Genomic DNA, 14,637 nt, shown 5'->3' on the forward strand with positions numbered 1-14,637 from the left:
AAAGCATTATCTGATGCACTGAGTTTACCTACAGCCACTTTGGGTGGTGTAATTCCTGTAGTACACTATCTGGAACAGGTATTAGAGGAATTTCTGCAACAGCCGATTTGACAAAGGAGGTGTTGGTACTTGTGAAATGTTTAAAGGAATAAGTTGTTAAAAGGTTAAAAACTCTCACCCAGTGGGATAGCTATATGTTAGCTACTATGTGTGACCCACGTCTAAAAGACAGTATTGCACTCAAGTACAATGCTCTTACACATTGGAAAAATAAGTTGATTGTGACAGTTGAAAAGGTATTGACAATGAAAGTCAGGGGCAGTGAAGAAGAATTAGGTACCACATCTAGCTCTAGTAGCATTAGCTGCTCCCCATTAGTTGTGTTCTCATCCTTTCCCTTGAGACACCTCCAATCTCAACCTGTCTTTGATGAAATGCCTCCCATGTCAAAGGCGATAGCCTCAGCAGTTGGTAGCAGTTGGTAGCAGTTGGTAGCAGAAGTGATGAACACTATGCTCACTATGCTCAGGAGATGCTTTCAGAAATTTTTGTCAACTGTTACCTGTCTGAGCCAATTGTGAACATGGCCACAGATCCCTTGGTTTGTTGGGCACACAAGGCTTTAGTCTGACCCAACCTTGCCAAAGTAGCTCAATAATTTTCTGCCCACCAATTAGTATGCCAAATGAAAGGGTATTTTCTTTAACAGGGAACATGATAAGCCCATACAGCTCTCAATTGTCTCCAGAGTTGAACAATTGTTTTTTATTAACGTGAATCCTCCTCTGCTTGGTTTTCCAGAAATTCATTATGACTGGCAAGAAGAATGAAAGTTGTTTATGTTGTTTATATTAATACCAAAAGGGAAAGGGGCAGTCAGACACTATTGTTCCTGGTGTAGAAAGACATCTGTCTCCACCATTCTCCAACGTTTCTTTACAATGTTTCAAAATTCCTTCCAAGTTTTTTAAATCTCCAGTCCACATTTCAAAGTTTGTAGAGTAGAAGAGCTCTTTCTCACATCTGTACTTTGAAAGGAGCATCATCTCTCTAACACTACTGAAAATGCCTCATCTAAGCCTCTTGGGGCTGTAACTCCAACACTCGGACACTTGAAATGTCTGGGTCTGTCTGACTCTGTGTACCTTGAAACCCTTGGGTGAGAGACTTGCAGCCTAGAGCTTCTGGGCTGTGTCTATGCCAGCCCTACAAACCTTGGGTGACAGTGAGTGACAGACTCATAGCCTAGAAGAGTTACTGAGCTGTGAGTCTGTCTGCTCTGAAAACCCTGGGGGTCACTGCCTCCGACTTAATATCATAGCGATAGTAAGTCGGAGGCCCCAAAAGTAAAAAAAATTAAAAAATAAAAAATCTGTCCGCGGCCTGCAGGTTGGAAGATGGACGCTCAATTATGCCGGCGTCCGTTTTCTGAACCCATGGCTGTCAGTGGGTTCGAGAACCGATGCCGGTAAAATTGAGTGTCGGCTGTCAAACCCGCTGACAGCCGCCGCTTCTGTCCAAAAGGAGGCGCTAGGGACGCACAGTACACTAGAAAAGGCCGTCGGTGCCGCCGGCACCTCTCCTCCCATTCTGCACGCAGTACACTAGAAAAGGCCATCGGGGCCGCCGGCACCTCTCCTCCCATTCTGCACGCAGTACACTAGAAAAGGCCATCAGGGCCACCGGCACCTCTCCTCCCATTCTGCACGCAGTACACTAGAAAATACCATCAGGGCTGCCGGCACCTCTCCTCCCATTCTGCACGCAGTACACTAGAAAATACCATCAGGGCCACCGGCACCTCTCCTCCCATTCTGCACGCAGTACACTAGAAAATACCATCAGAGCCACCGGCACCTCTCCTCCCATTCTGCATGCAGTACACTAGAAAATACCATCAGGGCTGCCGGCACCTCTCCTCCCATTCTGCACGCAGTACACTAGAAAAGGCCATCAGGGCCGCCGGCACCTCTCCTCCCATTCTGCACGCAGTACACTAGAAAAGGCCGTCGGGGCCGCTGGCATCTCTCCTCCCATTCTGCACGCAGTACACTAGAAAAGGCCGTCGGGGCCCCCGGCACCTCTCCTCTCATTCTGCATGCAGTACACTAGAAAAGGCCGTCGGGGCCGCCGGCACCTCTCCTCTCATTCTGCATGCAGTACACTAGAAAAGGCCGTCAGGGCCACCGGCACCTCTCCTCCCATTCTGCACGCAGTACACTAGAAAAGGCCATCGGGGCCGCTGGCATCTCTCCTCCCATTCTGCACGCAGTACACTAGAAAATACCATAAGAACATAAGAACATAAGAAATTGCCATGCTGTGACAGACCAAGGGTCCATCAAGCCCAGCATCCTGTTTCCAACAGAGGCCAAAAACCAGGCCACAAGAACCTGGCAATTACCCAAACACTAAGAAGAACCCATGATACTGATGCAATTAATAGCAGTGGCTATTCCCTAAGTATAATTGATTAATAGCCATTAATGGACTTCTCCTCCAAGAACTTATCCAAACCTTTTTTGAACCCATCAGGGCCGCTGGCACCTCTCCTCCCATTCTGCATGCAGTACACTAGAAAATACCATCAGGGCTGCTGGCACCTCTCCTCCCATTCTGCACGCAGTACACTAGAAAATACCATCAGGGCTGCTGGCACCTCTCCTCCCATTCTGCACGCAGTATACTAGAAAAGGCCGTCATGGCTGCTGGCACCTCTCCTCCCATTCTGCACGCAGTATACTAGAAAAGGCCGTCATGGCTGCTGGCACCTCTCCTCCCATTCTGCACGCAGTACACTAGAAAAGGCCGTCATGGCTGCTGGCACCTCTCCTCCCATTCTGCACGCAGTACACTAGAAAAGGCCGTCAGGGCCACCAGCACCTCTCCTCCCATTCTGCTAGCAGTATACTAGAAAAGGCCATCATGGCTGCTGGCACCTCTCCTCCCATTCTGTAAGTACACTAGAAAAGGCCATCAGTGCTGCTGGCACCTCTCCTCCCATTCTGCACGCAGTACACTAGAAAAGGCCGTCAGGGCTGCTGGCATCTCTCCTCCCAATCGTTCTCGTCTTCAACCAATCTCCAAGTTCTATAATCTGACATCATCACGTTAAGACCACATGTCACTCAGACTTTGTGGTGTATGCGTTGATCTGTCCGTTACCGAAAATATATATAGGCAGAACCACACGGAAAATAAGGATTAGAGTTAATGAGCAAAAGTCTAAATTACACACTAAAACTTTAACAGCACCTATAATATCACATTGTGTTCAGTTCAAGCACAACTTCTCTCAATTACTTTGGACTGTATTGGATCAGATTCAGCTGTCATCCTGTGGAGATAATCGGATAGACACACTGTATCACAGAGAAGCTTTTTGGATTTTTACCTTGGGAACGCAGGCACCAGATGGTCTTAATGAAGAGTTAGACTGGAGTGCCATTGTTTGATTGAATGATTGTGGGGAACGTATAAACCATAGTTATTATATTCTAATGTTGGGTGAATGGACCGGATAGGAGACTGGATGCTGTCAGAGGAAGTGGATGGACGGACGTGATAGTGAACTCCCATGATGAACGTGATGACATCAGATTATAGAACTTGGAGATTGGTTGAAGAACGAGAACGATTGTTTTTTAAAAATGGCGCCAGCGTTTGAGTTTTTGGGCTTGCATAAGCAGAAACAGATGGTTGTGCCTCCGTGAAACAAGATTTTGTAATTGAAGTAGAACTGCCGAACCGGAGTGTCAGCATGAGTAAAAGTTTGTTTTGTACAAGGAAGATTCCGACTTTGTGTGAAAAATATCCATATCCCCTGAGGAAAGATCTGTGAAGGATTTGAAACGCGGCCACGTTGGGAACTGGAATGGCTGTGCAGATAAGTTGGCATATATTTAAATAAATAAACAAGTTGACGAGAACTGTTTGTAAGGAACAATTGTGCAGTTACAGCTTAACTCTTTGAAAGAATATATTTTTGCAATTTTGCATTGAAATGGCAGATTTTTAATCCACGCACATAAAATTTCACAGAAAAACACATTGGCAGGTGGAGGTTGGTTCATGATTACAATTTAAGAGATATCAACCAGTTGGAGATAAAAGTTGGTATGAAACTTTCCTCTTCAGCTAAAAAATTTTTTGTGTTTTTTCAAAAAAAAATGTTATAAAATATTTTCATAAGATACCCATTTGGGAGATTGAATTCGACATTTTGAAAGTTTAAATTGAAGAAAACATCATTTGATGAGGTGATTTTGTGGTTAAAAGTATGTATTAGTTTTGGAATCCCTCTGAAATACATAAGAATTCAGGTGCATTTAAGTGTGGTATCTTACATTAAATTTGTTAGGATTTGCTGCCCGCGGGTCTCCCCGCGAGCAGGCACTTTACCCCATGCTGCTGCCTTCTTGACGCGGCTGGTCGCCACCGTCGGGCCTCCCTCGCAGTTGGAGCCGCGGACTATCTTGCCTTCCATCGCGGCATGGAGCCGCCAAAGTCGGGCCTTCACCACGGTTGGAACTGCGGACATTTCCATGCTACCTGCGCCATCTTCGCGGCACGGAGCCGCCGCCGAGGTCTTCTTTATCTTCGTGGCCGGAGGCCTCAAGCCCCAGCCTGCCTTGGCGGCTGGAGTCACCCCCGGGGCCTCCTGCAGCGGCTGGAGCTGCTGCCATCATCGGGGCCTGCGTCCTGGCCCAGCCCTGCTCCCTACGTGCTGACGTCGGTGCAGGACCGTGGACGGCGGTCCTGCACAGTTCTGCTTCCTTCCTTCTAGGCGCGCGGCTGCGTCTCTCTTCTACATTTAAAGGGCCCACGGCCGGATATGCCCTGGGCCCCACCTAGTGACTGTTTTCTGTTGCAGCCCTATAAAAGGGCTGGTCTTGCCATTGTTCTTGGCCTTGCATCGGAGTGACTTCAGTTCTGGAGGCTCCTGCCTGCAAGAGCTCCGTCAGGTCTTCTGTCTTCTTCGTGGAGCTCCTCGTCTCGTCTCGTCATGTCATGTCTTGATTGCCTGAGGTCCCCGTCCAGGTGTCCTGGTGTCTCATCTCCTGATGTCTCGCTTCCTGGTGTTCTAGCCTTCCTTGGTGTTCGTTCTTGCTCCGGAGCCTTCTGTTCTGCCGGCCGTGTATCTCCGGGTGACGCAGCTTCATCATGGGAGATGCCGGCAGTGGACTGGTGTCCTGTGCTCCTGAGCCGTCTTGTCCTGCCAGCCTTTGTGGTGCTTCGGATGACATCTGGCTCCGTCGTCGAAGTTCTGCTTCAGCTGGATTCTTCTCTGCGCTTGTCCCGCTCTCCTCGTGGTCCGTGACCAGCCTCCTTGGGCTGTGTAGGGCGCGTAGTGGGACAGGGTGGTCCGCGACCAGCCCATTGGGTCCGCCCGTGAAGGTGGGCTGAGTAGGGCGCTCTGAGAGACAGTGCCAATGTCTTCCTGCCCAGCTTCTCGTCTCGTCTGGACTTCGTCAAGTTCCTCGTCTTGCCTCTGATGCCGTTGCATCAGCCTTGGTGTCATGTCTTCAATAGCCTTGGTGTCATGTCTTCGCTTCAACCCTCGTCTGTGATACCGTCGCATCAACCTTGGTGTCATGTCTTCGTGCCAAGGCTTCCGTCTGCCCTCATCCTCCAAGCGGCAGGTCCGAAAGGGCTCGGAACGGACGGAGGACAGTTCTCCTACCAACATCATCTTGTTGTTGGCGCTGGGAGCTTTCAGGCCCGGCAGAAGGTAAGACCGTGTCTCTACAATCCTGGGACACGTCGCCAACCCTCGGTTCGGTCCTGGATCCGTCTGGGGTCGGGCTGAGGCCCATGGGCACACGAAAACACCCCCAACACAACAAAATTATCCATAGCATTTGCTCCCGTAAGTGCACTTTACATGTGTAAATGGCTTTTGAAAATTGCTATGATAGTAGTTACATTTACATGTGTAAATCCCTTTTGAAAATTCACCTGTTTGTGTCACCCATTTACACAAAAGCTGTGCTTTGATTTTATTTATAACTATATGAAAAATATACTATCTACAACTCTATCACTAGTAATGTTACAACTAATGTAGTTTACAACTGATCTACAGACTCAATCAACAATTCCTTCCTATCAGAGATACCAAAAGACACAAGAAGGGAATTCTTATAGTTCAGCAACATCTGCCAGTAGTAATCTCGGATTCTGAAGAGGAGTCAGTTTTGTCTTTTGAGACACATTCCTTTCAATCTTTGGAGAATCTGTAGGATTACCATCTGACCCATCATCACAGCCAACAAGAAGTACGATGCCTCCAGAAGATATGTCCTACCCAGATTTTCACTAGAAGATGGCAGATGTCATGCCTTTCAATTTAGAGGAAGAAAAGTCCCCAAGGAAGGGTTTCCAGGAGTGCTAAAATGTATACATACACCTAAACAAGGAATGTTCATTCCCATACATAAAGCATTTCAGGACCTTCAACTAAAACTCTGTTGCAACCGTCCCTTTCCGACGACTTCACTCCGCCTACCTCTCTTTGTTTGCTCCTCCTCATGCTGTGGATGGACGCCTGGCTACCGCGGCATCTGCCTGCCATCCTCTCCGGCGTCCCCGGACCGGCTTGGGCGCTGCCTCCCGCCATGCACCGCTTGTACCATAGGGCGCGCGTGCCGCGCAGCCCTTCTTTTTATTTCCTACTTGGCGCGAACCTCCGGGGTGTCCCCCCTTGATAACGTCACGATGCCCAGATATTTAAAGCCTACAATGTTTGCTAGCCTTTTGAGTTAGCAAGGGTTATCCTACGGGAATTCTACAGATGGGATTCGCTCTCCGTACCCAGCTACTCTACTTCTCCAATCTCTATTGGACTCTCTAAAGCTAATGGAGTACCCGTTCCTCGGGGGCCTCACTTGCTTTCCAGGTCATTGTCAGGAAACCGGTACTCGCTCCTTGAGGGTCCATGTTCCCTGACTCACTGCCTACTCCTGCCTTCTCTTCTGCCTGGAAGGATTCGCTAATCTTCAACATCAGTGAGTACTACCATCTTCACCTCAGAGCTGTTCCCTGGAACCAGGCACTCGCTCCTCGAGGGCCTGCCTCCGCTCCAGCCCCAGTGGAACCGTGGAACCGCTGCGTGAGTACATCATCTGCAAGCCTCCTAGCTTTCAGGGTTCAGATACTCGCTCCTTGAGGGTCTGCTCTCCCTACCCTGGGGATCTCCATACTGGGGTCTTGTATATTCTCCACTGTACTCATTCTCTCGGTTCTCTCCACTTCAGCATTGCTACCGGAGGAGTCGCTGTTCCAGCACCTGAGGGATACCAGCCCTGCCTGGCAATTCCAGCTGCTCACTACTGCCACCTTTGGTGGTTTCCTTACACAGTTTAATAAAAGATCAAACTCTGTGTTTGTATGTCCTGAGCTAGCCTGACCTATGACCCCTCACGGGATTTCCAGCCGTGGGCATGGTCAGCTGCCACAGTGTCCAAGGGTCCACCCAAACTTCACAGTTTACAACAAACTCTAGCTGACACCATTCAACATACTGTTTTAAAACAGTTACAAGATTTTATGGATAAATTTGCTGTATTAGATATTCATCAATATAGATTTTGCCCAAACCATAATACTGAGACCCTGCTGTTATCACTTTATGATGTATTTCATTGTGGCTTTGAAGGAGGATCCCAATTTTTTCTAGTTTTACTCAATGTGTCTGCAGCTTTTGACACTATTCACCACAGAATTCTTTTGTAAGGGAAGTGGACCCTTGAGCTGCGACAAGGTTGGTACTCCCACTAAGAGAGGGCCCCTGGTGGTTCTTATCGATGGAAGGCAGAACAGGTACAGAGACCGCACCTTGAATACTGTGTACAATTCTGGTTGCCGTATCTCAGAAAAGACATAGTTGCAATGGAGAAGGTACAGAGAAGGGCAACCAAAATGATAAAGGGGATGGAACAGCTCCCCTGTGAGGAAAGGCTGAAGAGGTTAGGGCTGTTCAGCCTGGAGAAGAGATGGCTGAGGGGGGGATATGATAGAGGTGTTTAAAATCATGAGAGGTCTGGAACGAGTAGATGTGAATCGATTATTTACACTTTTGGATAATAGAAGGACTAGGGGGCATTCCATGAAGTTAGCAAGTAGCACATTTAAGACTAATCGGAGAAAATTCTTTTTCACTCAACGCACAATAAAGCTCTGGATTTTTTTGCCAGAGGATGTGGTTAGTGCAGTTAGTGTAGCTGGGTTCAAAAAAGGTTTGGATAAGTTCTTGGAGGAAAAACTTCCCTAAGTTTACTTAGGGAATAGCCACTGCTATTAATTGCATCAGTAGCATGGGATCTTCTTAGTGTTTGGGTAATTGCCAGGTTCTTGTGGCCTGGTTTGGCCTCTGTTGGAAACAGGATGCTGGGCCTGATGGACCCTTGGTCTGACCCAGTATGGCAATTTCTTATGTTCTTATGATGGCCTCACAGAGGCTTCACCTATACCAGCCCTCGTTCCCTGCAGGTTGAGCCCTTGGGTACTGGGACCAGCAGGATTTAGGCGGGGGCTACTCATGGAGTGAGTCCCGAGGAAGAGGCTGAGACGGCGTCGGGCTGGCTGGAGTCAAGGTGGATGGAGAACAGGTGGAGTCAGGAACAGGCCAGAGGTCAGGACAGGCAGCAGGCAGGGAAAAGACGAAGGAACAGATTGGAGGTCTGGGCAGGCGGAGATCAGTCGGAGTCGGATTACCAGGCGGAGGTCAGGCAGGCAGAGGTCATTGCTCCTATTATGTGACAGGGGCCGGCCAATGGCACTGATAGCCCCTGACACATGGTAAGGGCAAAGGGCCATCGGCGCCATTTTGATTAGTGGTAGCCGATGGCCCGAGAGGGGGAGATCACTCCCGGGACCCCCGCTGGACCACCAGGGACTTTAGGCAAGTTTTGGGGGGAGTTGAGAGGGTAGGAGATTGTAATTAGTTAAATCTGAAGGGTTGGGGTGGGTTTAGGTTTTTTTTAATGTGCCCTTTCTCTCCCCCCCCCCTGAAAACTTTCTTGGGGTTTTCCTATCATTTTCAGGGACCCCCGAACCGCGCCGAAATAGGAAATATCGTCTATATTTTCTATTGCGTCGCAAACGAATGCACATCCGTACTTGAGATAGTATGAAATAGCTATCAGGTTGAATTATTTGGAGCAGCATTCCTAATCAGGTACTTTGGGGCTAGAGTTATTGTATCCAAGGTTCCCTCAAATTTTCTTATTGTGCAACTTTTTCCTAAGTCAAGTTCAAATTTGTGCACTACAAGCCAGTATAATGCAAATAATATTGGGGTTTTCTGTGCGTGCTATGTTGTGCTCTGTGTGCAGGGTTCACAATCTGTGAATGCGCACACATGGGCAGGGCTTAGAGGGAACAGTGGTTGTGGTATAAACTAGCTTAAAAATTCCATGGCCTGGCGCTAGCAGGAGATGTGCATTGGGGGAAAGATTAGGTAGAGGTGTGGCTGTGATGATCCTTAAACAGAAAGAAAGAAAGGAGGATGCAAAGTAATATTATGACAGAAATGGGACAAAATATTATGCCCGGTTCTGGTGCTGGAGGAGTACAAATTGAGGCCTCCGGGGGGGGAGGGTCCAATTTTAAACACAAGGTTGGGACAGCACTTCCACGGTTCCAGTTCCAGAAACTGATGTCAAGCTGCCTTGAGATAGCAAGCAGGGACACCAAAGGTTATAGGACACGTTATTTTGGGATTGGGGCCACGTCAGCTGGCCAAGGATTTGGGTAAGGAACATAGGCAGATGCAACAAATCAGATGCTGGGAACAGGACGGGTTCAAAATGTTTGTGAGGGGTGAGAAATACTGGAAATTAACGTCTTATCTTAGCTTAATAATCTTATTGCGGCAGAACAAAGGACAGCTTTGAACACTGGCCAAAAATTGGTCATTGTAGGTTATGCAAGAGCGTGGATGGGATCAGGTGGGGAAGGATTGAACATACCTCAAGAAAAGGCAGTTGTAAAATGGATGGGGTGGAGAGGACTAAGAGGAACAAGCTAATTCCTTAGCATTTGCAGATGGCCAGGGTGCAACCTAAGCCTGATACTATCATCAAAGAGTTGGGGGCAATGATTTGGTATCACAAAAAGCAATCAGCTTGATAATAACAGTAAAAGGATTAGTATGGTAGGGGGCCAAGAGCACAAAGGAATGGAGAAAGACGGAAAAAGAAGTGTTATGTTTTGGTATGGATGTGAACCCTGGGACGAGGTGAGCGATGACTCCGCCCACAGGAAACGGGGAACTGCAGTTAAAGAACAATTCTTGAGCAGAACCCGTGGAGCGGGGACTGCGGTTGAGATACAGTTCTTGAGCAAGGGGTGTGCCCAGGGCGATACCTCAAATGTAAATATCCGGTAGTGGCCCCGCGGAGCAAGGTTTGGCAGGCAGCCTTCTCAGAAGTGAAGTAATTACCTCACGTGTGCAGATCCGGTAGTGGCCCGCAGCGCGGGGTACACCGAGGATGACTGAACAACAATGGAGATGCTGAGGTAGTCAGAGGTACGGAAGCTCAGAAGGTTCCTGAAGAAGTTGAGGCAGCAATCTGCAGCGCAGGGTATGGTGAGGCGAATCCTGCCGAGGAGGACGCGGTAGCGGCTCGAGACACGGGGTACACCACAGGGAATCCCAGCAAGGCTTGGTAGAGTTGAAGTACGAAGAAAGTACTCATGAGACGTGGGTCCAAGGGAAGTCCTGAGAAGTAGAACATACAGGAGTTCAAAGGCAGGAAGGCCCTCCGAGAAGCAGATAGCCTAGGAACGCGGAAGAGCCCCCAAGGAGAGGGTGTATTCAGGGCGTTCACACAGCAAGCCAGGAACTGGAACGGGTAGTCCAAGTGAAGTGGATTCAGCAACGAGGAAACTCCTTGCGTCCGTCGCTGCTCAACGCCCTCACTCCGCCCTCTTTACTTCTGTGGCAACTCCCTACGGGTCTGATGGACGGTTAGCTGCTGCGGCATCTTCTTGCTGTCTCTCTCCGGCATCCCCGGACAGGCACAACGCTGTGGATCCACCATGTTGCCTGATGACGTAGGGCGCATGCGCGCATGTGCGCTCCAATTGATGTGCCAGCAAGGGTGCGAACCTCAGGGGCGTCCCCCTGGGATGACATCATTCGCTTCCAATATAAAAGGTCTCAGTATTCGCTATCGAATCGAGTTAGCAAGGGGGATTGCTGGGGATTGCTTCAGCTTTACTCCCAAGCTACTCTGCCTCCTCGGACTTACCAAGGGTACCCACTCCTCCAGGGCCTCGCTCTCTTTTCTTTATTTAGGATTACAGATAAGAACCGGTACTCGCTCCTCGAGGGCCCATGTTCCTGAACACTCTGAAGATTCTCTACTGCCTGGAAGCTATCGCAGATACAGACATTCGTGAGTTACCATCGCTCTCTCAGAGCTTTCCCTGGAACCAGGTACTCGCTCCTCGAGGGCTTAACCCTTTCCAGCTACTGAGCTTCCTTAAGACCTTATGTGAGTGTTGTCATCCAGTTCTGGCTATGAACACAGCATACCCTGTCTACTCACTATCTATAGTTTCTCTACAGCTCAGCCACCCTGGGATCGCTGTTCCAGTACCTGAGGGACTTCAGCCCTGCTGGGCATATCTGCTCACTACTGCCACCTCTGGTGGTTCTACTAACCTGTCTAATAAAAGAACTATCTGTGTCTGTCTCCATATCCAAGCCTAGCCGGTGGTCCCTCTCAGGATATCCTCCTGGGGGCACAGTCATCTGCCATCGGCCCAAAGATCCACCTATCTACATTCCTCTACAGCCGAGTGCCCTCTCCAAGCACTCCGCTGGTAACAGATGGCTACTCCTTCTCCATCAGGAGTCTTCAGCAACAGATTCATAACAGATTGCTTCTCCGCAGTCTATACCTTAACAGTTTGTTAACTACTCCCTCTACAGGAGCCAGTTCATAAAAGATTGCTAACTCCTCATGGAGAACCATAACAGATTGCTTCTCCGCAGTCTATACCTTAACAGTTTAACTACTCCCTCTACAGGAGCTGAGCATATCAGATTGCTAACTCCTCCTTCCACAGGAGCCAGTTCATAAAAGATTGCTAACTCCTCATGGAGAACCATAACAAATTGCTAACTCCTCCCACCACGGGAGCCGAACCATTACACTAACGTCAGTGCATAGGGCCGGTCTACTTAAGTACAGGTAGTGAGACTACATCATCCGGCGGGGACGCCCCTGAGGTTCCCGCCATGACGTGTACATAGCTGGCCCATGCGTGCGCACGCCTATGTGACTCCAGAAGCAAGATGGCGGTCGGCAGTGCCCACGCCGTCCCGGGAACACCAGGGAGGTCGGCAGTGACTGGCGGAGGCTGCCACTTGTCCTAGATTTGATGGTGCAGCAAAAAAAGAGGTGAGCATGAGAGGTCGCAGCCGTCTGCGACCGACGGGCGCAACAAGAAGTGAACAAAGAAAAGCAGTCATGTGAGGGAACTGAATGAGGCAGAAATAAGAGCATGGGAACATAGCATCCCAATGGGAAAATTTAGTTAGGAGGGATGGGATCCACTAAACGACATGGCTTTGGACATTTTCAATTTAGATTTTCAGGTGGCAATTGAAGTTTACAAACATCCTGGATAGAGGTAGGGGTGGGGTCCCTCCTCTGGTGGCAGCTCACCAGCCGAAAATGAAAATAGGGGCACTCAGGTGCCATTAGAGGGCACCTGGGCTGCTGGTGGGTATTAGCGTTTAGTACATGGCGAACAGCCCCCAAGTAGGAAAATGCAATATAAGGCAGGAATAAATAACCCCAAGGCCGGAATCCGGCTGCCCTGGGGAATGGGGAGCAGCACAGTACGGCAGCCCCATCCCCGAACATCTTGCACGGGGTGGCTTGGTGAGAAGATAAGAGGTGGATATAAATAATGAATAAATAATGGTTTATGGTTTTATTATTTTTCTATACCGTCACATCAGCGTGGCCTTCACAAAGGTTTACAATCAGTTAAAAGAGAAATACATTAATATAATAATGGTGGAAAAGGGGTGGTGGTGAGTGCTGCATTAACACAGATATGGGGGTTTTGGTTAGGTTAATACTTTTATCGAAAGCTGTGGCCTGTATCTTCCGCTGGTTTTGGTTCCGTGTGGCAAGATCAGAGTTAATGGGTTTAGCTTCTGTGGCATGAATACATTTTCGGTTTTGAACAGATGTCCCAGCGGCTTATTAGGGAAGAGAAAGGGAGTGGGGGTAATGTTATGTCCTTGTCAGCACGGAGATGGTTAAGAGCAGTGGGAGGGGGAAGTGGACAGACAGTTGTAAGATTTTTTTGTTTTCCTTTTCCCCCAGCTTGTGCGGGAGCACCTCCCTCCCAGTAAGTCTGCGCGGCGGCTACTCGATCACACGCAGACAGGGCCCGCCCCCCGGGGGCCGGACCAGGGCGTCTAACCAGAGAGTCTCGTACACTAAGGACCGAAAGCGGGGAGTGTTGTAATCGCGGAGAGGCTGGTGCTGCAGCAAATCGGAAAGCCCTCGGCTATTGCCGAAAGAAAGCAAAAGGGACTGCCTTCTTCTTCTTTTTTAATTTATGCTGTTAATTGGACGAGAAAGCAAACAGAATGCGAAAGAAGGAACTGAAAGCAGGTGAGCCTGACACTTCCTGCAATTCCGGCTGAGCACTAGAGAAGGTGTTGCACGGGATGTGTGTGTGCGCTCCTGAGAGAAACTGCCAGCACACCGAGGATTTAAACGCAGGAGCTACTAGGAAGTCGCGGCAGTGCCAAACCGAGGACTAAGGGGCTGTTGCGGCGGGCAGATGCCAGCAATACGTGGATGGGAGATCAGTGGCGAACAGTAATCCAAAAATTGAAAAAAACAAAAAACAAACAGACCTCCCCAAAGTCACCAGGGCTGATCAGCAGCGTGCAAACGGTGCACTAGAAACACTTGCAAACAAACCAAAGACACTTGGGACGCTGCTCTGTTTCGTGCACGAGTTTCGGCTTCGGAGCAAAGCGATCGGGAGGAAGGAAAAGGAAGCCGAAAGCCGTGGAATGCGGACTGCGCGCTCGTCCTGCGGCTAAAGGGCGGGCGCTGCCTTTCCTGCCCCGCCAGCGCGGACACGGATCCCCCCCCCCCACCCCCTCTCGCACCTGCAGGACCGAGCCCGGCAGCAGCAGCAGCAACAAGTCTCCCTCCTCACCGAGGCTGCGCCAAGATGAGCGACAGCAGCGAGGGCATCACCTTCTCCGTGCCCGGCTCCCCCGGCGAGGAGAGCGGGGGCGCGCGGCCGGGCCCCGCGCAGCTCCCCAAGGCGGGCAGCTTCTGGCACGAGGACGGCAGCGGGGGCGCCGTCGCCTGCCAGGCGGGGACCGGTGGGGGGATCAAGCCCAAGGGGGTCGGCAGCGGCGCTGCCCCGGGCGGCGGCGGCAGCTGCAGCAGGCGGACGACGGTGGCCTATGTGATCAACGAGGGGAGCCCGGCGGGGCTGCAGGCGTGCGAGGCGGCGGCGCTGCAGTGCCTGCGCGAGGCGTGCGAGAGCGTGGCGGCCGCCCTGGAGCCGCTGCACTTCAGCAAGCTGGACTTCGGCGAGACGGGCGTGCTGGACCGCTTCTACAATGCAGGTGAGAGCTGG

At 50.1% G+C, this 14,637-nt stretch overlaps 1 protein-coding gene across 1 annotated transcript in view; it reads left to right on the forward strand.

Moving 5' to 3' along the window:
• Positions 1-13,417: 13,417 nt before the first annotated feature.
• Positions 13,418-14,637, forward strand: part of LOC115088655 (mitogen-activated protein kinase kinase kinase 5-like) — a 100,076-nt gene continuing 98,856 nt past the window's right edge. Inside the window, exon 1 of the mRNA XM_029596915.1 lies at positions 13,418-14,626. Within this exon, the coding sequence (XP_029452775.1) occupies positions 14,221-14,626 (406 nt within the window). The 5' untranslated portion in view covers positions 13,418-14,220. The remainder of the gene's footprint in view (positions 14,627-14,637) is intronic.

Source organism: Rhinatrema bivittatum, chromosome 3 (genome assembly GCF_901001135.1).
Source record: "Rhinatrema bivittatum chromosome 3, aRhiBiv1.1, whole genome shotgun sequence".
Lineage (NCBI taxonomy): Eukaryota > Metazoa > Chordata > Amphibia > Gymnophiona > Rhinatrematidae > Rhinatrema > Rhinatrema bivittatum.